Here is a 27,006-nt window from a genome sequence, read left to right on the forward strand (position 1 = left end):
TAAACCTCTTTTGTATATTATGTATTTTACTGATTCTTTTCTCCTAATTTGTAAGTTATATTTTCCAGCCGATTCCTTTATTAGAGTAAAATTATATGTTTGACCAAATTACTGTATTTAGAATTTTATATAAGCATTTTGCTTTTGTTTATCCAAATCTATTATCTAGTTATAGAAACAAGTTAGCAAAATATTTACTATGATATTCAGCTTTATGAAATCTGTAAACTAATCTATGCTTTCTGAGGAAGAGCTGGTTTAAGTTGGGATCACATGGGTGGGTGGGATGGGTTGTGTATGTTGAGAAGCCACACAGAAAGGGATTGTTTATAGCAGATGACAGTATGTAGCTCAGTGCTAAATCTGGCACCCTCTTTTAGAGCACATGGTGACATCACAGGTCCAGTTTAACAGTCTGATGGTGTCAACAATGGGATAAAGTTTGTAACTTATTTAACTAATACCGTAAGCAACAAAATTAGGTTTAAGGCCACCACTTTATATTAGGTGGTCTTATGTACTTACATTTAAATTAATAATTTGATAAAATGCACTTAATGTACATACATGTTTTTACATTGTACTTATATATTTAAAAAATACCTATATGTAGTTATATCTGTAATTAATTTCTGTAATTACATTTATAATTACACTGTTGACCCATCCCTTACACCTTAACCCACCCTTAAACCTACCCATACCTCCAAACCTATCCCTAACCTAACCCATATCCCACCTCAATAGCAGCAAAAGTGTTTTGCAATACAATATGACCACAATAAGTACATTGTACTTATTTTTTTTATGTAAGTACATAGTAGTTAAGGCCACCTAATATAAAGTATGACCGTTTTTACTTTTCGTTTCAAAAAAAGAAATGGAGTGCTTTCAGCTTCATAGCAAATACATTATGTGCTGTAATTAACTTTTTTCTCTTTTCAGACGTGGATGACCCTTAATGGGCCACCTAAACTCTGAAGGGAGATTCAGCGAGTCCTTAACTCATGGGTAATGGTGGCAAGATAAACCTGTAAATGCCATGGTAACATTCAGCGACACAACTGACATCCACAAGATGCAGCCACCATCTTGTATACCTACTCCACTGTCGCCAGGTTTGCGGCGCAAACAACTGCTGTGGCAAAATGCTGTGAAACACATCATCAGTCAGCGGGGGCTGAGACAGCAGTTTGGCGTTGAGCCAGCCCGGAAAATTCATGTCACTGATGCCTATATCGAGGAAATCAACCGACAGATACGCAGCAAAGCATCACGGGGTATGACTAAACGGCGTTCCTCGGTTGCCAGAGTTCATCCATCCTTTTTTGGGGAACGTAGCAGTTCATCCAGTACTCAGACTAGAACATCTGCAGACTATGTCAGTGATGCTGACTTTTTTGTGCACTGGGGCCACATTATCCATGGGGTGTATGTGCCAACATTGAGACACATCTTCAAATCCAAAGACCTTGAGAAACTCTACCAGCACCATTCCTCACATACTAGAAGAACTTCATTAGTTGTCACAAACATTATTGATGCAGCTGCCAAACTGCACCTGCTTTTGCTCTACCTGGCCCTGGTGCCGGACGGTTCAGACATTCTGCTAGGCTGGTTTACGGGGTTTTTCATGGCTTGTGCAATTGCCCTGTGTGTTTTGGTACTCACCTGTAAACGCTCACACTCCCCAAGATGGTTGCATTATGCTGGTATGGCTAGCTGGCTGTCACAGACTACTCAGGTGTTGGGTGGGCTAGCATATGGGTTGGAAAGAGACCAGTCCTGGTATGTACTTTTCACCCTGTTTGCCACATACACTCTATTGCCATTGCCACTGCTCTGGGCTATCGGAGCTGGCACACTCACCTCCATACTTCACCTCACTGCAGAGACAATACGTCACATCAGCGAAGTGGGGATGCTAAGAAAGGTAGAGATGGATGGGTGGATGGATGATTGATATATGGATGGGTCAATTACCAATTATATGCTGATGAGTGTATGAGTTCCTTGGTTTATCACACAAATCATCTGTCAGTCTAGTTCTCTCAGTCACATCCATTTCCTTTCCCTCTCCTTTGTAAGAGATTGATTCTCAATGGCCCTCTTGGTTTTTCTTTAGATTCTCGCCAAGGCTTTACTATACACAAGCATGAATGTGGCAGGTCTGTTCATTCATTACCTGACTGACCGTTCCCAAAGACAAGCCTTTCTTGAGACACGCCGCTGCATTGAAGGCCGCATGAAACTAGAAACAGAAAACCAGAGACAGGTAAAAGGACTTGAAGTCTATATGTTGTGCTGAGATTCCAGTATCCTTTGTCCATTAACAAATGAGTGCCTACGTTTGGAAGAAAATATCTCTTGTGTAAACTTGGTTTAATGAAATACCTGAGGTCAGCTTTTGTGTCCGCCTCAGGAGCGTTTGGTGCTGTCGATCCTGCCCCGCTTTGTTGCCTTGGAGATGATTGCTGATATGACTTCTATGGATGATGAGCTTGATCCACAGCAATTTCACAAAACATATATACATCAGTGCAAAGATGTCAGGTATCTCACAGCTTCTAACAAGGAATGTTTCAGTGATAGTATTTTCTAGGTGAGATCATTTGGTTTTCAAAAGCAAAACCTTAATGCCACTGGAAATATGCAATATGCAATTTTACTCATGGAAAGATGCAATTCATGACTGAATGATTTAGATCAGAAAAACTGTTAAAAATAGTAACCCTTTACACTGAATATTGTTAGCAGTTTCTCTTGTAATGAAAAATATTACTCAATTCTTACTGTTATTTCTCATAATTTCTACACTCATTATCTTTCCTTGCCAGTATCCTCTTTGCTGATTTAAAGGGCTTCACACTGTTATCCATGAACATGTCTGCTCAGGAGTTAGTGCGCTTACTCAATGAGCTCTTTGGACGTTTTGACCGACTAGCTGACGTAAGCTTTCAATTTATATGCTTTTTTTGAAGTTAGTTCTTCCAATAGAACTTTATCATTTAAGATCATTGACAAACACCACATTACATTTTAAAACTCACCTAAGTCTTGTTCAACTGATGATTCCAATGTTTGTATTTTTAGGAATATGACTGCTTGAGAATAAAAATCTTAGGGGACTGTTACTACTGTGTATCTGGGGTACCAGAGCCTCAGCGAGCTCATGCCCGCTGCTGTGTGGAGATGGGACTAGCTATGATCAGCACCATTCGGTACAGCACAGTCCCATTCCTATATTCCCTGTATCACCAAAAGAGTTCAACTATAGTGTGCTTTAGAAGATAGGAGTGCACGTCATGAACAACTGCAGTGCTAGATAAACTGAACTTCATGTTGGTTGCCTAATTCTGGAAAACTGAATTAACGGTTACACATATATTTTTGTACTTAAACCAATATTAGTTTACTATCCTTCTGAACTTATTTGTACAGTAAGTCATCAAGAATCGTTATCTGTATATTCTTAGATCTGTAAGGAAACAACTGAACTTTGACATGGATATGCGAATTGGGATCCACTCTGGCTCTGTTCTTTGTGGGGTTCTGGGTCTACAAAAATGGCAATTTGATGTGTGGTCTTGGGATGTAGGCATTGCCAACATGCTGGAAGCAGGGGGGATCCCTGGGTGAGTGACCAAAATGTCATAAATGAGATTTACCACAAGTAAACATCATATAAACACATCCCAACGTTACATTGCCTCAAACTGCTCTTCTGCTTTAAACAAACTAGTTACCAATGCTTGAACAGTTTGACTTGGCCTTTACAAAGAGCTGCAATTGAGTGTATCTCTCTCTTTTGATTTTCTACATTGTCAACAGACGCATCCACATTTCACGTGCTACTTTGGACTGCCTGGATGGAAGCTACCAAACGGAGGACGGGCGTGGATATGAACGCAATGAGTTCCTACGAAAACACAAGATTGACACTTTCCTTATCTGCCACAAGGAGGAGGATCTAGAAGAAATGGAAGCAGATCATTTAAAAACTCAGCAAAACCACCGCCCCTGGAACAAAGAGGTTCTATTTAGCAACATCATTAATTTAATATCTGGCTCTATGTCAGTAGAAGAAAGATATACATTGATGACGAGTTACAATTTTAGTAAAAATGGGTCTACATCTCTGGTGAACTTTAACCTTACAGATCTTGGCCTCCTTCTCCCATGGCTCTTACACACAACTTCCTACATCCTCAGTGTGCAGGTGTACATCCAAGGAGATCAACAAACGGATAGAGCATGCTATCGATCTACGCAGCAGTGAGCGCATGCGTCAGGAGCACATCACTTCAGCCACGTTGGTGTTTAAAGATACACACATTGAGGAGAAGGTATAAGGGGCAGGCTGTGACCTGTCTGTAATGTGGAAACAGTTGATTAGCTGTTAAATTTAAATGCCAAACTTAAAAAAAGAGGTATTTACAATTGGTTGCACTTGGCATTTTTACTGTTCGGATCAGTGTTGCAGTTGAGACCAACTCATTCGGGTCTGAGTCAAGACTAAGGCTAAAAGAGGATAGAAGTCAAGACCGAGGCCACATGCTCCTGAGTCCATGACAAGATCAAAGCATGTGGACTTGACCCTCTTCTGGTCTTGACTTGGACATGAATGAGTTAGTCTCGACAGTGTTGAGGGTAACGCATTACAAGTAACTACAGTATGAGTTTCTTTTTCAAATAAGTAACCCCAGTTACTTTGTTAACCATGTCTTGACTAATAGCTCTCCTGTCATTGTGCAGAGCTAAGCCGTTGTGTGCACTGTGTGAACATGACGCTTACTGTAGTTCTAGACTAAATATCAGCATACATTTACTCATCTCACTTGCACAAAAACAGATTTAGTATACCTCAAAATAAAAACAGGGATATGCAAACTCAGAATATGACGCAAACCTGCAAAAATTAAATATGTTAATAATTGAATTTACATATCTTCAGCCTGAGGCTTATTCATTTCACTTTTGGTGTGAAAGGGCTTTTACATTTGCCAATAACTTTTTTATATTAAAAACATACAACCAAGCCCAGCCCAGATAAGAAAAAAATAATGTAACGCATTACTTTCCATAAAAAGTAACTAAGTAAAGCAATTAGTTACTTTTTAGGGCGTAACTCAATATTGTAATGCATTACTTTTAAAAGCAACTTTCCCCAACAGTGTTCTCGATTACAACATTGCGTCAGATAGGCTATCAGATCATGTAAACTGTTTAGCAATAATTCAATTGATCAAAACACATGAAGTTTCTGACTTTATATTTTGCTTCATGGTTCAGTTCTCTCAGGTAAGGGATGAGATGTTTAAGACCAATCTAGTATGCGCCTTCATCATGTTTCTTCTTCTCATGGCTGTCCAAGCCCTCATTCCTGTACCCAGGTAAAGAGTCTAGTCAATCGATTTTCAGCACCTGAAAAAGATTGTATTCCTGTCACTTTTACAAACTATTGAGGTTAGATATGTTAAACTTTTTTCGTCATTGTCTTACCTACAGGTTGCATTACTGGACAGCACCGCAGTTCTGTCTGTTCTTGCTGGGATATTTCTTATTGCTTATGATGGTCTTAGCTGAAGAGTTTAAACATTCGCCCAGTGTCCTTCAGCAGTTCTGCTGCTGGATCCATGAAAACAACAGTATACGGAACCTTCTCACTGTCACAGCTATAGCCATCAACTTTGGCATGGCTCTGTTTGACATGGTGAGACTTGCAAGAATTTGTTTTGTGCAACTTGGAACACTGAGGCCATAAAAGTTTATGTTTTTTGATCTACCAGTTTAAATGTTATCAGTTTGCCTCTATAGCTTGCATACCCAAACATAATACATGTAGTTATTTTGGGTGGTGTAGCATAGTGGATAAAGTTCAGGACTAGTATCTGTAAGGTTGCTGATTCAAGCACCATTCGGCATTCATTGTAATTCTCCATATTGTGATTATCCAGATGTGGTGCATCTCTACTGAGACAAGAGAAATAAGCACCAGTGAAAGAGAGGAATATCAAACCAGCCAGAAGCCACTTACTTCCTGCACGTATCCAGAGGTGTGACTTCTGTCTAAACAGTTCTGTTGTGAAGACTCCATCTATCTGTTGTTGCATTTCATGTCTATTATATCTATGCATACAGTTCTTCGTTCTAAGTGGGGTGGTTTCTATGGTGACTTGTGCTGTGTTCCTGAGGCTGAGCTCTCTCTTAAAGTTGGCTATTCTGTTGTTGGTGGTGGTGATCTATACTTACTTCATTGAAGTGTCCTTCCACATGCTGTATGTACATCATCCAGAGCAGGAACAGTCAGGCAGGTGAGTGTCTATGCTAGATCTCTAACATACTCTCTTTAGAAATCCCTTTAAAATGCGTTCATATGGTTAAAATTTATTTGCATTTTATACTTACAAGGTCTCAATATCTCAGAAGAAAGGGAGTCTCAATTCTGTTGATGGCAATGTTTGTCATAGCTGTGTTCTACAATGGTCGACAGGTACGAGTGTTCAGTTTTGACAACACATTGCCCTGAAGCACTGCATTCTCTATAGCATATAACTGGCAAGGAATGGGAAAATGTACAAAAAAATGGAATATACATCCTTATTCTGTGTGTCTTGTTTATTCCTTGATTCAGTGGGAAGCAACAACACGGCTAGACTTCCTGTGGCGTTTGCAAGCTCAGCAGGAAGTGCAGGAGATGAGAGATCTGAGGGAACACAATGAGTGTCTGCTGCATAACATCCTGCCTGCACACGTTGCTCGTCACTTCCTAGAAAGGAACAGAAATGATCAGGTACATCAGAATCATATGTAAGCCACTATCAGTGATGATGTTAATTATGAGTGAAAATATGAATGGTGCTTGCCTTTGTAAAAATTGCTCCCATGATGCTAGGGGTGGTCTTATAATCTGCCAGGTGATAAAGAGAGAAAGTCTGATAGCTTAGATGAGAAATATCATGCCTTAACACAGTTTAAAGGCGTCATCGGATGCAAAATTCACTTTACATGTTGTTTGAACATAAATGTGTGTTGGAAGTGTGTGTACACATCCACCCTATAATGATAAAAATCCACCCAGTGTTTTTTTTTTTTAAATCCCTATTTTAAAATCCCCTTTCTCAAATCAGGCTGTTCTGAGATTCCTATCAGAATGAAGTAGTTCTGCACAGGCCCCTCATACGATAGTTGATTGACAAGGCCGTCTTTTACCTTAGACCCTCCCTGAGTGAGCTGAGAGCTGAACAAGAATGTCTCAGATTAAGCGATTTAGGTGTTTTGTTGTTGGATGTTATAATGAACATAGCAGTCGTTATTTACTCCTGACATCTGAGCCGCTGAAGACGCAGAGGATTAACATAATTTTTGAAAGGAATGCGATGATCCCCAATTTGCCTAAATGCGTTTATGTTCGCGCGAACCATTCGTGATCCAGCTTCATCTACAGAAGACCTGAGTATAAGAGTTTTTTAATGAATCTTTGCAAAACGCCTTTCCTAATATATGCTAGTTAGCAAGTTTGTTAGCGGCTGAAGTTTACAGCAAAGCCTATAGAAGACCAAGAGGCGCAACTCTGATGCTTTTTGGATAACAGCCACTAGGTGACGCTTCGGTAGTGCGGCCGCCATTTTGGGGTGAAAATTCCAACTGAACAACGTTGCAGATACAGAAATAGACAGAATAACAACGAAAGAGAGGTCAAAGTGGAATAAAAGAACGCAATATTGGGCAATCCACTGCAAAAACTATCAGTGTAACAGTAAAAATCTTGCCTTTTATCGTTTTCCCAAAGACCCTGACAGATAATTATTCACAAAAGTGTATATTGTGTTTTGAAGTGGGACTTAACGTTATCGCTATCTTATGCACCTACTAACTTTAACTGTTTTTAGTCTCGTAGTAAACTTAAATCCTTTTAGGAACTGCAGGTCCAATAGCCATAGAAACCATAAGAATGATTTATATGGACATGACACTATATAGTTATAATGAGCGTATGCAACTTCACACATTTACAATTACTATTATTTACTATTACCAGTAGGTCTGAAATATATATTGTACATTTGAATCCCCTGGAACACACTACAAACATGATTATCTCTAGAACATGATGCATTGCTGTGTCTGTCATAATTAAATAATTAAACAATTTTGGAGAAAGTGGCTGTACTTTTTTTTGTTTACAGTCTTCCTTTAACGGACATTTATATAAGACGATACTGCAAAATCAGTTTACTGTCAAGATGTTATTCCTGTTATATATTTATTGTCCAACATTCCTAATTTTTCTGTCATTAGTTTAATTTCATATGTTGTATTAATTCAGTGTTTATAATGTTAACACTTGAACTTCAAATATTTTCAACCGAAACTGACATGGTTTCTAGAGAGCAAAAGGTTTTGTACAAAAAAAGGGAAGACTTTAAAATAAAGTACAGATTTTCGCCTCTTGGTCTTCTATACTCTTTGGATTACAGCCTGCTCATCACCCAATGGGAAAGAGGGGTGGGGTGAGCAGAACTCATTAGCATTTAAAGCAACATGGACTAGAATGGCTTGCTGAAAACAAAGCTGATTTTGACAGGTTAAAAAGGGTGTTTTTTACACTACCATTGAGAAATTGTATCCAAAGTATGACATAGACTTTTCATTAAGACCCTAAAGAATCATATCAACTTGCGGAAAATAGCCATCAGATGACCACTTTAAGGTATCATTAACTTCCATTGCAATTTAAAGGGTTACTCCACCCCAAAATGAAATTTTTGTCATTAATCACTTACCCCCATGTCGTTACAAACCCGTAAAAGCTTCGTTCGTGTTCGGAACACAATTTAAGATATTTTGGATGAAAACCAGGAGGCTTGTGACTGTCCCATTGACTGCCAAACAATTAACACTGTCAAGGCCTGTTCAGATTGAACCACTGATGACATATGGACTATTTTGACGATGTTTTTTATGCTTTTCTGGGCCTTGACAGTGAGAGTTACTTGGCAGTCAATGGGACAGTCACAGGCCTCCTGGTTTTCATCCAAAATATCTTAAAAAGTGTTCCGAAGACAAACAAAGCTTTTACGGGTTTGTAACGACATGGGGGTGAGTGATTAATGACAAAATATTCATTTTGGGATGGAGTAACCCTTTAAGGTATCATTTAGATCCCTAGACCTTTAAGCTATGGTAATAATGATGCACCACTAATAACTAAAAAGACCAAATAAAGGCCCAAACTTCTCATGTTGTCTTTGTCCAGGAGCTGTATTCTCATTCCTATGATGAGGTGGGAGTAATGTTTGCCTCCATCGCTGGCTTTAATGAATACTACGAGCAGAAGGAGATCAATCACGAGGGAGTTGAGTGTCTCAGACTGCTCAATGAGATCATTGCAGACTTTGATGAGGTAGCACTTTGATAAAAGGTTGTATTTTTTCTGTTGTTTTTCTCTTATAAAGCCATCATTGTTTTTGGTTCTCTCTTTAAAAGCTGTTGGAGGAGACATATTTTTTGGACATTGAGAAAATCAAAACCATTGGGAGTTGCTACATGGCAGCGTCTGGTCTATCACCTGATAAACAGGTAAACCATGTTAACCCCCCCCCCCCCCATTCATTTGATTAGGCTACTTCATTGATTATATACATTTGGAATTTCCCATCAACTGTCTATGCACCAAAATTGTTCTGTTTTATCCTGACAGTCTCGTGTTGTAAATGACTGGCATCATCTCAGTGAGTTGGTTCTGTTCGCTCTGGCTATGCAAGAAACCCTGAAAGAGATCAACAAAAAACATTCCTCAAACAATTTCCAGCTCCGCGTTGGTAATGGATCAATGGATATAACTCAGAGTATATGTCATATTCAATGTGATGTGAATAAGGCTGCAAATAGAAATAGAAGTAAAGATTTTATACTTTTGTTGTGCACCTATAGGTGTCGGTCACAATACATTTCCCCAAAAGATGGGTTGACTCGCATGACAGCGTGAGAAGACTGTGTACTTATGTTTCTTACAGCCTTGTTTTTTTGCATATACCAACTTCAATTTCAGTCTATTCCTATAGCGTTGAATGCCTTTGAAAGACTTGCCATTTTGGATCTTGACAAGACCCTGTTCACTACACACTTTTATTTACATTTACATTTTACATTTATTAATTTAGCTGACGCTTTTATCCAAAGCGACTTACAATTGCTATATATGTCAGAGGTCGCACGCCTCTGGAGCAACTAGGGGTTAAGTGTCTTGCTCAGGGACACATTGGTGTCTCACAGTGGATTCGAACCCGGGTCTCTCACACCAAAGACATGTGTCTTATCCACTGCTCCATCACCACCCACCACTATTTTACGCTATTTTACGCCATCACCACCCACCATTATTTTACACTTTTATTGTAAAATAATAAATTTTTTCCATCTCCTTAAATATGTCAGCTACTCTGATTAGGAAGTCTATACAGTTACCTGTCATTTATGGCAATAACAATGAGTATATATGAGTAACTTCAATGTACCTCCTAGGAATTGCCCACGGTCCTGCTGTTGCTGGAGTCATCGGTGCCACCAAACCTCAGTATGATATCTGGGGCATGACAGTGAATTTGGCAAGTCGAATGGACAGTACTGGGGTCAGTGGAAAGATTCAGGTCCCTGAGGCCACACGTAATATTCTAGCGGACTGGGGCTTTGTGCTAGATTTGCGTGGTGAGATATACATAAAGGGTGTCAGTGAGAGAAAGGGACATGTCCGAACATACTTCATCAGCACCAAAAGGCAGCAACTGGCAAGCAATGGGATTGCAGACAGAGGAAAGAACGGACGGAGTCAGAGAACCACTCTCGCCGCAGTGGTCTTTGGCCTTTTACAGGCCATTCACAGAGAGAAACAGAGAGGTACCAATGGAGGTTTCACTCTGCCAAACAACAACTTTAACAACTTCAAATTATGATATGAAACACCAAACCAGTATTTACCATAACTTAATGGACACTCAGTTGAAACACTGCCTTCATCTTCAAAAGGATACCTCAAATATCTTATAAAATCCTTATGTGGACTTTAGAAGTAGTTTTTTGTATCTTTTTCATAAATAAAACTTCACTTGGGCCACACATTTAGTAAGGTTCTTGATACACCACATGCTTTGAATATTTCCATATATATATTTTACTTTACTACAGCCATGTTCAAATAATCATTTGAAAAATACAGTTTACAAGAATTTTTCCTCACCTATGCCATGATAGCATTAAAATACCTCATATGCACCATAGATACAAACTGTTACTTCTCTGTGAGTTCTATGATGTCTAAAATTATTTTGTATCTCATAGGATTAATAAAGAAGATTCAGAAAAATTGTACATTTTGTAATGTCTATATTTGTTTTTAAGGGTAAAATATAGTTTTATAATATAGTACAATAATAATCTTTACTTTTTCTGAATAACAAAGGTTTTTTCTGAATTTAATTTATATTAATATACATTTTAATGCCATTACAATGTAAAAAAATACATGTGTAACAGCCATTTTATGTTGCCTTTGGACTGAACTATACTGTTTTATCTACCAAAATATCTACCACCTTTATCTACCAAAATACACTTATTAATAATCAGAGTATTGTATTGAAAACATAAAATGTCATACTTAACACCCTCGCAGATTAACTGATTTTGTAGCAAATGTTTTATATTTCATTGTAATATACCGTGATAACACCATGGTATTCTTTCTTCTAGTACTATGCATTTGTATAATTAAACAATTTGCATATATTAAAATAAATGAATGCATCTGCCTTTTGTCTCAGTAGAGTTCTTATTACATAAAGTTAAATCAAGTAGTCCATCCCATCCTTTACAAAAAGTTATAATTAAAAACATGCCGCCTGTGTTTCTTACCAATGTGGACATACAAGTGTTGAGTTGTTAAAGGTTATAAAATAACACTCTTGAACGCTTACACTATTCACCAGAGGCGAGGAAACATAGCTCTGGGTTCGATTAACTCTGCCTGCGCATATTCTCTACTCTAGAGGAATGCAGGCTCGATTAGTTTGGGCTGGTATTTTGAGCGGGTGCTTCTGCACGCGGGCTGAGTGCTTTACTCATTGCATTGTAGTTGTTTTTGGCCTTTCTGACCACAATTAAATTGTAAACTTCTGTTTTTCACAATAATATACGGAAAATGGCTGATTCACAGGATGACAAACTCTACAAAGCCGAATACGCGAAAAGTGGACGCGCCTCTTGCAAGAAATGCAAAGAAAACATTGCTAAAGACTCGCTGAGAATGGCCATTATGGTGCAGGTGAGGAATTATGTGCAACTTTGAGTCAGTAATACTGATAGATTAACATGTATTTTTGGAAATGCATGTATGCTCTTGAATGCATAGTGTAATCAATGCTATTGCATGTAAGTTACACGAATGAATGAACGTGCCTCAGGCCCAGGAGGAGTTTAACTGGTTTGCAGTCATGGGATGAAAGGAATCAGCAGTGATTTCCTATGGTCATATGTTTACACTGGCATTTAGTGATGCTTTAGGCAACATTATCAAGAAATAATTGTAAAAAGATGCTGTTTCGCTTTTGGTTTTGTTGGAACAATAATAAAAAAAGCAAAACAAAGCTGTGTTATTGCAATGTACTGATAATACAATAGAAACAATGTGTTTAAAGTGGCCAAATCATGTCTATTTTTAATTAGAATTCTATACACACTGACTTATTAAACATTGGTTGTGATAGGCTACTATAACACCATTGACAAGCAAGAGTGCTTTAAAATACACAAAATAAGTGAAGACGTAATCTGTTTTACTGTAAATTCTCAGCTGTTATAGAAACAAAATTACCATTTTTCTGACTGCAGTGACATTGTGTTTTTACGTGCTTTCATTTTCACTTTGCACGATTTTCATTCGTTGTTGCATAATGTGCTATATCTAGTTGGATTTTACTCATCTGGTACCTGTCTGTCTTTCTCAGTCTCCCATGTTTGATGGCAAAGTGCCTCACTGGCACCATTTTTCCTGCTTTTGGCTCTGGGCTGCAGTCAAGTCACCCTCTGACATATCTGGGTTTACTGACCTCCGCTGGGGCGACCAGGAAAAAGTGAAGAAAGCCATTGAGAGCGGAGGTGCCACCGGAGGTGATTTGTTAATATTATTTTTGACCTAATCACTGATTTTGCTTTGAGCTTGCCATATGGGCTGCAAAGCAGTTAGGCTTAAGTTACTAAGTCTTAAATTAATTCATTAATCCTCATTGCTTTTCAGGGAAAGGAGAGCAGAAGGGAGCAGCTAAAGGGGAGAAGACACTGAATGACTTTGCAGTGGAGTACGCCAAATCCAACAGAAGCACCTGCAAGGGGTGTGATCAAAAAATCGAAAAGGTACATATTCCATTACCTTCTGTTAAAGAAATTATGCTTTTTGAACACAAGAAGTTAATCTATTCTTCCCTGCTGGTGTTCAGGACCACATACGTGTGTCAAAGAAAACAGTGGACCCAGAGAAACCTCAGCTTGGTCTAATAGATCGCTGGTACCACACTGGCTGCTTTGTGAGCCGCCGCGAGGAGCTATTGTTTAAACCAGAGTACAGTGCCGCCCAGCTCAAAGGTTTCGCAGCTCTACGAGATGAAGACAAAGAGGAGCTGAAGAAAAGGCTTCCTGCAGTGAAGAATGAAGGGTGAGCTTTTGATTTCTTATTTAGGTTGCTGTCATGCATTAAACTGAATAAGCACATGCTTTAGGATGCTTTTTGCTTCTTTATTTAGACTTACCAAAAAAAATCTCTATAAATATTTATTTAATACTGGACAGGTTTGTGTAGCGTTTTTCTGCTTGAAAGATTTTGCATGGATCCATCATGCGTTTCAAAAAATGAGCAAAGTATTGTCTACAGAAGTCTATCGCAAGTAGGGCTACACTGTTATTGAAGTAAAACAGAAACTGCAATTTGACACTCCATGTTTCAGAGTGAAATGTGGCACTGTGTTTTTTTTTTTTTAAATGCACCTGATTCAGTATTTTCAGTGTCTCAGAGTGGCTCATCTCTGGATGTCATGTGAGTTTGGGTCACTTATAACATTTATTTGGGTACACCACACGCACCAAATTTCCAAAGTTCTTATAAACTAGGTATTGCCAACAAAACAAAAGAAAGACTCCCTGTGGTTTTCAGCCAAAAAAGTGAAAATTACTAAATTAATACAGACATACAAATTTCTATTATACTTTTGCAGTTAAAACAATGCTGTATTTGTTCGATACACATGCTTCCCGAAACGAAAGACTTGTACTGAAATTTGTTTTGTGTACCATTACACCCCTATACAGTAGTATATTTTACTCTGTTTAATAGCCTATTTGAATTTAGCAATAGTAATAATCATTAAAAAAAAAAAAAAAAAATTATTATTGTTATAACATTGATATATAATCACAGAATTTTGGGCAAAATAGTGCAGCCCTACCAACAAGCTCAGCAAACCTGGAGCTTTTTTTTTTTTTTATTTCAATTTTTATCAGAGAAATCACAATTAGATTTTTTTCCCCCAAATCCTGCATCCATAGTCGTAATTAAATATAGTATTTTAATTAAAGAATGTTTTTCAGAAATATAAACCACATATAAAATACAGGTCTGGTTTTGCACATTAAACCATCTTAGAATTGTTTTCAATCCCATTAAGATTCTTTTCAGTTTTATCTTTGGGACTAGACTAAGTGTTCAGGATCTTTGAGTGTTATTGCCGCCTCCATTGTCATGCTGTTCATCGCCATCACCGATGCCCTTGCAGCACAGGAAGATGGCCTTGAACGCATTTCTAAAGGTTTTCATCTTGTAGGCGTAGAGGAAAGGGTTAACAGCCGAGTTTGCATGGGAGAGAATGATAGCCGTTAGTAACAGCGGTAGAGGCACAGGACATGACGGACACAGCAGCAGGAAGCAGTTGATGATATGTAGCGGAATCCAGCAGGATGTGAAAAGGAAGAGGACCAGGAAGAGCGAAGTGGCCATCTTCATCTCTTTCTTCATCTTTGCTGTTCCCTCCGTGATGGCCGCACCGCCTCGTTCTGCCGCGATCCTCCTCATCTGACGTTTGACCGTGACAAAGATCTGCGCATAGATGAGGAACATCACCACCAGCGGGGTCAGAACGCAGGCGAAGAAGTTGAAGTAGACCATGTAGGTCATGTCCACCACGAAGACGAAGAAACAGTAGCCAGACTCGGGCGGAGGCTTGTGCCAACCCATCAGCGGCACCAGACCGATCAGGAAGGCCAGCGTCCAAGTAAAACACAAGACCAGCACTGCGTTGCGAGCTGTCATGAGTCGGTGGTACTGGAAGGGCATGAAGATGGCAATGTAACGCTCAATGGCGATTGCCAGCAGGCTAAAAATGGAGCTCTGGGTTAACATGATGAGTACAGATAACATTAGCAAACACAGATACAGATTGTGCCGTGGAATGCCCAGGTCTGTCATGATGGCACAAGGGATCGCCAGTGAACCCACGCAGATATCCGCCACCGCTAATGACACCAGAAAGTAGTTAGTAACTGTTTGGAGCTTCCTGTTTAGTCCAACTGCAGCACAAACTAGCAGGTTACCCACAGTGGAGAGTAGGGCTATGACAAGCTCGGCTATCATGTAAGGCAGGTTTATGGATGCTAGGATGCTTGGTGCTGCTGTTGTAGTAGTAGACGTAGTTGTGGTGGTGGTGGTGGTGGTGGTGGCTTGGGTTAGTTTACCTTGTGTAAGTGTCGACATGGTGGATGTGGCAAACTGCAAAAAGGTGGTATTTTCATAAGAGGTGACATTCATGAAAGTCGTGTTGGTGTAGAGGAGAGTCGGCAGGAATGTGAAGTTGGCATTTTGAGTCATTTTGACCTGTAAGCATAAAAGCAAAAAAGAAAATCAGATATTAAGCTTTACGTTAAAATGATTTGTCTGTTCACTTATATTATGCCTTTAATTGTCATTGTCTAAAATAATGTCTTCCAATGTTAAAGTAAACAAATAATAAAAGAACATTAGTTAAAAGCACACAGGTTATCTGTTTATCACTTCAAATTGGTACGTCAGCTTATTTATGTAACTAATTGTATTAATATAATAGTTTTTATTGAAATTTTAATAATATACAGCATTAATGTAACATTAATAGTGTAAAATATTACAATTTAAAATAACTTTTATTTTAAAATATTTAAATATGATCTTTCAGAAATCATTCTAATATGCTGATTTCTTATTGTTATCAGTTTTGAAAACCGTGCAGCTTAATATTTTTGTGGAAATGTTTTTTTAACAGCGATTATTTGAAATACAATCTTTTGAAATAGTACAAATGTCTTAATATATCAATTTAAAGCATCCTTGCTGAATAAAAGTATTAATGTTTAAAAAGTATTCATCTAAACAAATATACTTCTAAGTATATCAAATAAATAAAGTAGTTTAAATCTCTTTTGAATATCATGAAATTATGAAACCTCTATATAAAAAGCAAATATTAATGCACCTACCAAGTCTCTGTGGATCGTTTCGTATATTATTGCTTTGAGATGTCGCTTGATGTTGTTTGCCTATGTTCTGCCAATGCATTTGACTTCTTTGGATCTAATTTGAGAAGTTCTTGCATCCATTAGAAAAAGATGCCACATCTATATTCATTTATTTTCTCTCTCCCCGTGTCGCTTTTCACCCGTAGCTGTGATATGGGCTTTTATAAGCCTTTCATTCTAATGGGAAGAATGGTCTTGTTTGTGTTTTTGCCTCTATGGGTCATCAATTTGACCTCTGGTGCCCATTATCGTCACCCAAATGGGCGCTAATTACATTCTGGAGGGGAAATAGGCACAGCGGTGATGTTGAGATCAGCTTAAGTGTCTGTCTGTGATTAATTAATGATCGGCATTATGATGGCTGCCGGATAGAGGATCCTGTCCAGACATGACTGTGACTCAGGAGACTGATAATCTTCTAATGAGGTCCACTGATAGAGGAGCCTCTGGGTTATAACACACACTCATGGGCACCCAGACACACCCAGATTCTCTCTGTAGGATTAACTCAAATCCACAAAGTGGAAAGGTTTTCACCATTCGGATCAGGTTATAAGATCTTGGATCATGGATCGGGTTCTTTTTTTCCCCAAGTTTATAATGCTCCTTTTTATTTGATGTAAAGGCATAATATGAAGTCAGTTTTCATTATTATGTCTGGCTGTACATTGTACATCTATGTACATCTGATCACTCTGAAAGGGTTTATATGATAACATAACTATACATTTAACCTGCTTATTACATGACTACTTATAAATACAGACACAACTATTTTAGTATAATTTATATAATATTAAAGACAGTATTTATTATAATTTATTTCAAATATTAGTAAGCATTCACTTTTATATTTGTGGTTTTCATTTTAATTTTAGTTTAGTTAATTGCCTTGTTTTTTGTTTCTAATTAGCTTTTACTAATTAGCTCTTACTAATTTTTTTAGTTAGTTGGCAAGCATTTCTAATTTATATTTTAGGTGGAAATAGTTAATCTAATATTAGTGTTTTATTTTATTCCAGCTTTATTTTAATAAATGTAAAGTGATTTGTAATAGCTTTTGTAAACAAAAACAACTCTGTGTCGGTTATTAGTTGCCTGGGTAAGGTATACACTTTAGCAACATGATACAGAAGAAATAACAGTTGAATGTCACAACTGACCATTCGGAATTAAGAGAAAATTAAGTAATTAGTTTTTTATAAAGCATATTTAAGTAATGTCTTTAGGGTATAAATGCAATATATTGTGTTTTCATAAAGTGTTTTATGCTCATGCGTTTGGTTGTCTTTTGGCTTTTATTTAATTTTTTATCTTTCTCAGGAAGAGAAAGATAGATGATGTAGATGGAGGAGTCTCCAAGAAACAGAAGAAAGAAGATGAAAAACTGGAGATGAAACTGAAAGTATGAGTTATTTCTGATATATGGCTTGGATTATTGTGGATGATTTTTACCTAGTAACAAATTAATTTGCATCAATATAATGTAGATATTTTCATGCACGCTTTTCCATTTTAGCTTTATTATTTTTACTATCTTATTATCTTCCATCATTTAGCATTTATTATCTTAAAATGATTATATGGTACTATTATTTTTTATTTATATATACATTTTATTATTTGCATTGTGTTCTTTTTCTTTTACCAAAACAGACCTAAGAATTTTATTAAATTAGTTGTGCTGTCTGTAGAAATAAGACTGTAGTGTTTTCTTGCAACATTTAACTGATTGCTCTTAGCTTTTTCTGTAAATTAGAAAGTATATCAGTCTGAAAATGCTTTTGTCTGGTTCTCAATGTATTCTAGGAGCAAAGCCAGCTGATCTGGGGAATTAAGGACAAGCTGAAGAAATTCTGCTCCATCAATGACATGAAGGAACTGCTTATTGCCAACAATCAGGAAGTTCCCTCTGGGGAGTCAAATGTAAGTGTGCAATTCAGAAAAACTGATCTGATGTGCTGATTTGCTCTCTATCTGACTAACCATTTCAATAGTAGCATCAAAAGTCAGATACCAAAGAAAATCTTTGACTATTTTCATTATTTTATTTTATGACTCTGGGTATCATTTCTCTAATGAAACTATTTGTGGCTGTTTAATTGACAGATCATAGACCGCCTTTCAGATGGCATGGCGTTTGGGTCCTTGAAACCTTGTGAGACTTGCAAAGGGCAGCTTGAATTTAAGAGCGATGCATACTACTGTACTGGAGACATCTCTGCATGGACCAAATGTGTATTCAAGACTCAGACGCCTGATCGCAAAGACTGGGTCATTCCTAAGGTAAGTGCTGTAGATCTGTGGTAGTTGCATATTCACACCTGCATGCAGGTGAATTTCAGCACCTAACATGTCCTGCAAATGTTATTCTTCCTCAGGAGTTCAGTGAGATTCCATTCTTGAAGAAGTTTAAGTTTCAACGGCAGGACCGTGTGTTTCCCAAAGATGCCCCTCCTGCTGCCCCCACCCCCTCATCTGCTGCTGCTACTGTGACCTCAGCGGCACCGAGCGGGTCTACTGCCGCCAGTAATAAACTCACTGAGGTGCCTGCAGGTCAGTGACTGACAGAAACCTTGAGGAATACTAAGGTTTATTTAGTGGTCAGTCATTTTAATTTTTTTGAACAGTGGTTACCCACGCAAATAACGATAACTTCAGATCTACACAGAATTACTGAAAATAAGAAAACACTACGTTTATTTTATTCTACTTTTATTCTACTACAAGTTCAATTACATTTAAAATTTTCTTAGGGATAAAAATCTACATCAGCTTCTCCTCTAAACTATTGGGAGTCCTTTTACATTACTGTAAGGATAGAATTAACAACAAAATTCAATCACTATTTATTTTTAACTGTAATAATCAACACTCAATTTAAAATTTGTATGCAGACATGTACATTGGACATATTGCGGTTTTTAAATTAACTTCTAAATTATACAATTTCTATTTGTTGTTGAAATATAATCATTTACACAGTAGCAGCATTTCTCATTTTCTTTTAAGTTTCTAATATATAATATTTATATTTTATTTCAGCTATATTCTAATGAACAAAATTAGAAAATAGTTCAATATTTTAATAATTTTATCTTTAGTACAACAGTAAAAATAATAGCAAATTTTATTTACTTGTAAATTGTAAGTTGTAGACACCGGGGAGGCTACCTTGGCTTTTTATTCATTGTAGTAAATTACTTGCATTTTAGAGACACAACATTCAGGCAAAGACCGTTTTATTTGCGTCTTGACGTTTACATTGTGAATTTATGTTATGTCCCAAAATTCATATTAAAATATGAAACCTGGCTGATCTCTAGTTTTCTTTTTTTATTTTCTTTTTTATTCTCTTAAAAACTGATATGGCAAGCAAGTTAATGGATGCTATTATATTAGGCTCTTTGCATTTTTATGAGTGTAAAGTTTGTTTTTCTCAATGTATCATCTAGATAAGCCTCTGACTGGACTGAAGCTGCTTGCTGTGGGAAAGCTTCGTAAGAACAAAGACGAGCTGAAAAATGCAGTGGAAGAACTGGGTGGAAAAATCACAGGCTCTGCCAACAAAGCTGCTCTCTGCCTCAGCAGCAAGAGTGAGTGATGTTCTGTAACTCTTCTCCAAACCCTTGAGAGCTGCCTTGCTGTCAAAGTAGACAGAATGCTGACTGACTAAAATAAGTTATGCTCAGTAAGATACAAAACAAGGTATGCGTGTTAACTAGGTGTCTTGTTGGTACTCGCCGACTAATAAATTTGTCCCTTCTGGTTTGTCGCCAACTTGTTTATTTGTTGGCATGTGTCGCTTTGAAATTCATTAATAACTTGCTCTGTTCCTTTTGTGTCTCAGAGGAGATTGAAAAAATGAGTAAGAAGATGGAGGAGGTGAGGGACGCAGGTGTACGTGTAGTGGCAGAGGACTTCCTCACTGACATCAAGGGGTCCGGCAAGGCCCTCCAGGAGCTCATCTCTCTGCACGCCATCTCACCCTGGGGTGCTGAAGTTAAAGTTGAGTCCCAGGCTGCAGCACCAGCCTCCAAATCCACTGGCGCTCATTCCTCAAAGAGTACTGGCAGAGTCAAAGAGGAAGAAGGTTAGAAAGATGCATTTCAATTTTCCGGCAAAACTTCTTATAAAGAAAGATTAAAAAATGTAACTCCTGTACGCACATGCACCAGATTAAATTTGAGTTATTTAGGTTTCATTGACAGTGAAACAAAATCTGGAAGTGATTTTGAGCAGGATTTGTTTGGGTGAAACATGTTAGGCTGTAATACGATTCAAATTATAATAGCATATTTATGTATGTATTATTTAAAACAATGAAGTATACAATAAAGTGTAATTATATAACACATTGATTTATTGCATGTTATATATAAATATTTAATCAACATAAAATATATTTTGTTTGTGTGTATATATAATCCACTGCTTTAAAGAAATAAGATGTTTTTTTATTCAAAGTTGTAGTTTTGTTCTAAGATTGTTAGAAGCATTTTCAAATTACATTTCTATGCATCTCAAATGCACTGACATGATTTTTAATTTGGAAATCTTAAAAGACAGTGTTATACACTCTTGATGAATAATAATGCTGATTTCTTACTCCGGCAGGTGGAAGCAAATCAAAGAAAATGAAACTGACAGTGAAAGGAGGGGCAGCAGTTGATCCGGAATCAGGTGAGACTGAGTCTTTTTTCACTTTGAGATAAGAGTTAATCTTATATCTGAATATGTTTCATATAGATATTTTGTTTGTGCAATGCCTTAATCATGATTTCATTGCTCAGGTCTGGAAAGCTGTGCTCATGTACTGGATCAGAATGGGAAGATTTACAGTGCCACACTGGGTCTTGTGGACATCGTCAGAGGGACGAACTCATACTACAAACTACAGCTGCTAGAGGATGATGTTAAGAAACAGTGAGCCTAACCCATTTTTTGTGATTCATTTGGATTCCTGTTACACAAATATAATTTTAATTATTCATCATTAGACAGGTTATTTAATTGCACAACATAAGCAATCCATAGTAATTTCATACTGTATATATACGGGTTTCTTAGGTGTAATAGTAAGTACTTTACAAGCAGCATTTTTAACCAGTACCTGCTTTAAAACCTTCAAATGGTTGTGCATTAGTTGCCAATGTTTCTCTTGACCTATTTCTCTTATAAAAGTGTGAATATAGGGTACAAATGGCTTCAAACTACTTTAAGTTCAATTGTTATGAGTAATACCTTATAATTATTTGACAGACAGGGCCTCTTGTCTTGAGCATGCTTGCTGCTTTTTCAGATACTGGGTGTTCAGGTCATGGGGTCGAGTCGGCACCACCATTGGGGGAAACAAACTGGACAAGTTTTACGATAAGAACTCTGCTATGGACAATTTCTGCAGCGTGTATGAGGAAAAGACTGGGAATGCCTGGGCCTCCAGCAACTTCACAAAATACCCCAATAAGTTTTATCCTCTAGAGATTGACTATGGACAGGTAAGAACTGGAACAACATCTAGACAAAGAACTATTAGAGATATAAGTGTGTTTTTTTGTGTGTTTTTTTTATAAAGCATTGCATACATTTTTTAACATGAATTAGAGGCTGTCAGAAAGGCCTTTACTGTCAAAGACAATAAATAATCTCACTTTGGAAGTGTGCTGAGGCTCACGAATGAGACCTGGCCTCCCTTGATAGAGAGCCTATAATGTAAACATAGTGTTACAGTATTAAACAAGTTGTTTATAATCTAAATAAAATGGTTATGGAGCTTTCTGCATATATTTACCCAGGACGAGGAGGCTGTGAAGAAGTTAACTGCGAGTGCAGGTGCCAAGTCCAAGCTGGACAAACCCATCCAAGACCTTATCCGAATGATCTTTGATGTAGAGAGCATGAAGAAAGCCATGGTTGAGTTTGAGGTGTGTTCACTTCCTCCTCTATTTTTTTTATTTTTTATAAAGGGGTAGTAAAATAGCACTAAAACTGTCTATATTTGTTGTGGTCGTATATGTGATGATAACTTGTGTAATTTCTCCTACAGATCGACTTGCAGAAGATGCCTTTAGGAAAACTGAGTAAGAGACAGATCCAGAGTGCTTATTCCCTCCTGAGTGAGGTCCAACAGGTTGGCTCTGAAAGCTGGATCTCAACCGCATATATGTGTTAAAAGTCTGATAGTTCCCTTTTCGGTCTCCTTTATCCTAACTTCATTTTAACTTTCATTGATTTCTGTAGGCTGTAGCAGATAGCGCTGCAGAAGCTCTGATCTTAGATCTGTCCAATCGCTTTTACACACTGATACCTCACGACTTTGGCATGAAGAAACCACCACTGTTGAATAACATGGATTACATACAGGTACGACTTGGGCAACCATCTAAAGATTGTCCAGCAACAGTGTGGTGGTTGTACTCAATCCTGTTGCATATCCATTATAGCAAAAGGTGCAGATGCTGGACAATCTGTTGGACATCGAGGTGGCCTACAGCCTGCTACGGGGAGGAGTGGAGGACAATAAGAAAGATCCCATTGACATTAACTATGAGAAACTCAAAACCAAAATTGAGGTAAAATGTGTTTCACTGGAAGAGCTATACTTCACTACCATGATGTGGTCATGTTGTAGTGATTGATGCTGACTTTGTGTTTCTAGGTGGTCGACAAGTCATCAAGTGAGGCTCAGCTTATCCAACAATATGTGAAGAACACACACGCTGCTACTCACAACACCTATACACTGGATGTTGAGGAGGTGAGGTTAACTTTATAAAGCCTGCTGTATGTGAACTTTTAGGATTTTTATTTTTTTTTATAAACTTTAAAATGTTCACTCTTTACAGAGTTCACTAGTGCATTAAATATTGCTTCGTAAATGAATTGAGTACGCTATAGCTGTAAAATAACAAGCTTTTGTCTCCGACTACTGCGATTTTGTATTGTTAGATCTTTAAGATTGACAGGGAGGGTGAGTCCCAGCGTTACCGTCCTTTCAAAGAATTACACAACCGGCAGATGTTGTGGCACGGCTCCCGCGCCACCAACTACGCAGGTATCCTGTCTCAGGGTCTGCGTATCGCTCCTCCTGAAGCTCCAGTGGTAAGTTTCTGCATCCTCCATTGCCATTGGCTGCTTCTCTCTGGAAAAAAAAGAGAATGCAAAAACCTTTTAATTGTAAAGCAAAAAAAACTGTATTAGAGCAGTTTCATGAAATGGAGAATCAAAATGTTCTTGATATTTGCGCACATAAGAGGTTTCAGAACTCAAACTCCCCAATTTAAAATATGAATATCTTTAAACTCGCCAGCTTAAAATGTGAATTATTCTTTTCTACCCTTCTGAAATGGCTGTTTATTTTAATGACATGCAAAACACGTTTTATTTAAAGATGCAGCACATTTAGAATGTTAGAATATTTAGAATGTTGCAATACTAGTGGACTCTAATCATATGTGTTCTGTTTATGTGATTTTTAATACAGACAGGTTACATGTTTGGCAAAGGTGTTTACTTTGCTGACATGGTGTCGAAGAGTGCAAACTACTGCCACACATCCCAGGCTGATCCTGTTGGACTCATTCTGTTAGGAGAGGTTGCCCTTGGAAACATGTAAGAGATGCTCTTTTTGTCCTAGTTGTAAGTTAACATGCTAGAGTACAAATGTTTGGGGTCAGTAAGATTTTTATTTTTAAAGATGTCTCTTATGCTCACCAATGCTGCATTTATTTAATCAAAATACACTAGAAACAGTAATTGTGTAAAATATTATTACAATTTAAAAGAACTGTTTTCTATTTTAACATTGTAACAATAATTTATTCCTGTGATGGCAAAGCTGAATATTCTGTATTTCCCTAAGAAATCATTCTAATAATGGTGATTCGGTGCTCAAGAAACATTTCTTATTATTATCAATGTTGAAAACAGTTCTGCTGCGTAATATTTTGGTGGAAACCAAAAAGAACAGCATTTATTTTAAAAGCTACACATTACGAAATAAGTCTAATATGTTAAGATTATAAATGTCTCTTTCAAGAAAGCAGGATAAATATGAGTAATCCTAAAACCTCTTTGTAATGCTCTCATGTCTCCAAGATCCACTCTTTTAATCCTGAAATACATGTTCATACAAAAAAAAAAAAAAAAAAGATTATAAATGTCATTTGCTATTACTTTGATCTATTTAATGCATTCTTGCTCAAAAGTATTATTTCTTTAAAAAAATGTACTGACGCCAAATCTTTGAACAGTAGTGTACGTCAACAATTGGAAATTAGGAAGGCTAAGTATGTTGTTCCCTTTTATGATTCATTGTTGTCTGCTCTAAATTGTTGTTCTACTCTAAAGGCATGAATTGAAGAAGGCCTCACACATTACAAAGGTACCAAAGGGTAAACACAGTGTGAAAGGTGAGATGGCTCTACATTCAAGTCAAGTCATGTTTATTTATAGCGCTTTATACAATACAGATTACGTTAAAGTAGCTTTAGTGTCAAACAGGAAAAACATGTGCTGATGTTGTAAGAGGACAATAGAAAACAGTTTTTCAGTTCATTGTTGATTCAGTTATGTCATCATCCAGCTCAGTTCAGTTCCCTTCAAATAGTCAAAAAGAGATTGTATTTATTTTTAGTTAAGCTGCTGTTTAAAATGTCCTAAACTCAAGAGGTCCAGAAGTATGTTTCTGATAGAAATGTTTTTAACGTGTCTTCTGTTTGAAGGTTTGGGAAGAACTGCTCCAGACCCAAGAGCTACTGTATCTCTGAACGGAGTGGATGTTCCTCTGGGCAAAGGCATCAACACAAATATTGAAGACACAAGTCTGCTCTACAACGAGTATCCTTTTGATTTCTGCATCTTTCATTTTCCTTCTTGCTCTTGTTGTAGGTCAATGTGCGTCTCAAATATATTTAGACAATTACATATTCTCTATCTTTCACTGTTTCCCTTGACTCTGACTTTCCTCCAGGTACATTGTGTATGATATTGCTCAGGTTAGCCTAAAATACCTGCTGAAGATTCGTTTCAACTACCAGTCCTCTCTGTGGTGAGACAGCGGATGCGATCTGTCCAGGTGGACAGGCTTTTGGACACCACTGAAGCCTACTGCTACAGCTTAAGCACCATGACCAAGCAGCATATGGGTTGATAAACGATTAAATCAGTTCTCTAGCGCTTCAACAGCACATTTCCTGTTGCTTTGTCTGTTAGTTTGGAGTAAGTTAAGTGGCTATATCTAAATTGTATCACTGCATTGTTGCAAATATTCCAGGCTTTGGTACATATTCACAGAAATGATTGGACTTAACTGCTCATAACTCTTATGAGCTACCAACGATTATAGGTAGACGGTCTTCCAAGTTTCATAGACTTTTATTTTTTTTATAGTTTTGCTAAACCTGGAATCAGGTTAACTGTAACACATCTAGTGTACACATTTTTGTTTGTCTTCTCAATATTAAAAAAAAAAGGAGAAAATGTACAGTTTTAGAAAGAAAATGTTGTAAGCTAGGATATAGCCTGCCAGAAGTGAGTAACCTTTTACTAGAATTGCCAATGTAGGGACAAATATTTTGTATGTTAAATCTGTACCATCCCTGTTTAGCTTTTCAGTTTTCTGTCCCTTTGGCCAACTGAAATGGCAATGAAAAGCTAAAAGCAATGGCTGCTGCTGTACTCACGCACCTGTAATCTTTTTTTTGCTTTTGGTAAACACTGCTCCACAGCGGTTGTGTGGATAAGTAGCTGTTCGTATCCTGACAAATGTCTTTGCATCATAAATAAATCGATTTTTGGCTTATGTTTGAAGCTCATTTATTTCTGTCAAATGATTCTGTTCAGTTTCACAAACATTTGTGTATGAGAGAATGCAAAAGAAATAAAAAGAAAAGAATACAAGTGTTCACTACTGATATTTGAACTAAAAAGTACCAGACTGATGCATTTCTGTACATTAAAATTGCTCGGTAAAATCTGTATGGAATTTTATTATGGGTTTACCACATTAAAAAATAAGTAAAACATAGAATCTATGGCATGTTGGTGGATATTTGCATTAAATCTTTCAGAGTAACAGTCTACTGTTGAAGTCCCACAATAAAGCATTGTTTACACCCGCAGGAGCCTGTAGTTCTAGACCACCAAAAAAGCACCTTGGTACTGTGTATGTGTCTCTAAAACTAACAGCCATACAGTCATAGTTTTTCCCCGTGGTTGCTACGATTTTGCAACAAATAAACTATGGCAGTGGTTCTCAACATTTTTTACTTGAAACAAGTTCATCGTGATGCGTTTTGCAATGAAATAGAATATGTTATAAAGATTAAAAATAAATGTAATTTTACGTTTTAGATATAGATTATTTTAATATAAGTTAATTTAGTAACATAAGTCATCCAGAGGGCCCCTAAT

General features: G+C 37.3%; 3 protein-coding genes across 3 annotated transcripts; 2 read left to right on the forward strand and 1 right to left on the reverse strand.

Moving 5' to 3' along the window:
- Nucleotides 1-1,042: 1,042 nt before the first annotated feature.
- Nucleotides 1,043-11,810, forward strand: LOC306843681 (adenylate cyclase type 8; the record flags this gene model as incomplete). The annotated part of the gene is made up of 18 exons (XM_079375297.1): nt 1,043-1,933; nt 2,126-2,275; nt 2,423-2,553; nt 2,838-2,949; nt 3,094-3,221; nt 3,477-3,635; nt 3,832-4,033; nt 4,161-4,346; nt 5,293-5,393; nt 5,509-5,713; nt 5,958-6,056; nt 6,142-6,314; nt 6,412-6,493; nt 6,635-6,793; nt 9,260-9,406; nt 9,490-9,582; nt 9,704-9,824; nt 10,528-11,810. 18 exons carry the CDS (start codon nt 1,043-1,045, stop codon nt 10,953-10,955), a joined length of 3,567 nt encoding a protein of 1,188 aa, XP_079231423.1. The 3' UTR covers nt 10,956-11,810.
- Nucleotides 11,811-12,040: 230 nt separating this feature from the next.
- Nucleotides 12,041-26,619, forward strand: parp1 (poly (ADP-ribose) polymerase 1). Its single transcript, XM_079375275.1, has 23 exons — nt 12,041-12,322; nt 13,005-13,167; nt 13,295-13,410; nt 13,494-13,708; nt 17,917-17,998; nt 18,403-18,519; nt 18,703-18,879; nt 18,975-19,149; nt 20,049-20,189; nt 20,444-20,686; nt 21,211-21,276; nt 21,387-21,519; nt 21,896-22,091; nt 22,389-22,517; nt 22,640-22,723; nt 22,834-22,956; nt 23,037-23,165; nt 23,252-23,350; nt 23,542-23,694; nt 24,077-24,204; nt 24,943-25,004; nt 25,317-25,431; nt 25,565-26,619. The coding sequence occupies exons 1-23, from the start codon at nt 12,200-12,202 to the stop codon at nt 25,644-25,646; spliced, it is 3,051 nt and encodes a 1,016-aa protein (XP_079231401.1). The 5' UTR covers nt 12,041-12,199; the 3' UTR covers nt 25,647-26,619.
- Nucleotides 14,753-15,910, reverse strand: LOC306844159 (adenosine receptor A1-like; the record flags this gene model as incomplete). Its single annotated transcript, XM_079376105.1, has 1 exon — nt 14,753-15,910. The coding sequence occupies one exon, from the start codon at nt 15,908-15,910 to the stop codon at nt 14,753-14,755; it is 1,158 nt and encodes a 385-aa protein (XP_079232231.1).
- Nucleotides 26,620-27,006: the final 387 nt, after the last annotated feature.

This window comes from Barbus barbus (genome assembly GCF_936440315.1).
Source record: "Barbus barbus genome assembly, chromosome: 24".
NCBI classification, from domain to species: domain Eukaryota; kingdom Metazoa; phylum Chordata; class Actinopteri; order Cypriniformes; family Cyprinidae; genus Barbus; species Barbus barbus.

What these genes read in the sequence shown, in the direction of transcription:
- parp1 (XM_079375275.1), top strand. Translation starts at nt 12,200, where the DNA reads ATGGCTGATTCACAGGATGACAAACTCTACAAAGCCGAATACGCGAAA. An exon ending in TCTCTGCCTCAGCAGCAAGA is followed by an intron (nt 20,190 to 20,443) that starts GTGAGTGATGTT and finishes TTTGTGTCTCAG; the next exon opens with AGGAGATTGAAAAAATGAGT. An exon ending in TAGAGATTGACTATGGACAG is followed by an intron (nt 22,092 to 22,388) that starts GTAAGAACTGGA and finishes ATATTTACCCAG; the next exon opens with GACGAGGAGGCTGTGAAGAA.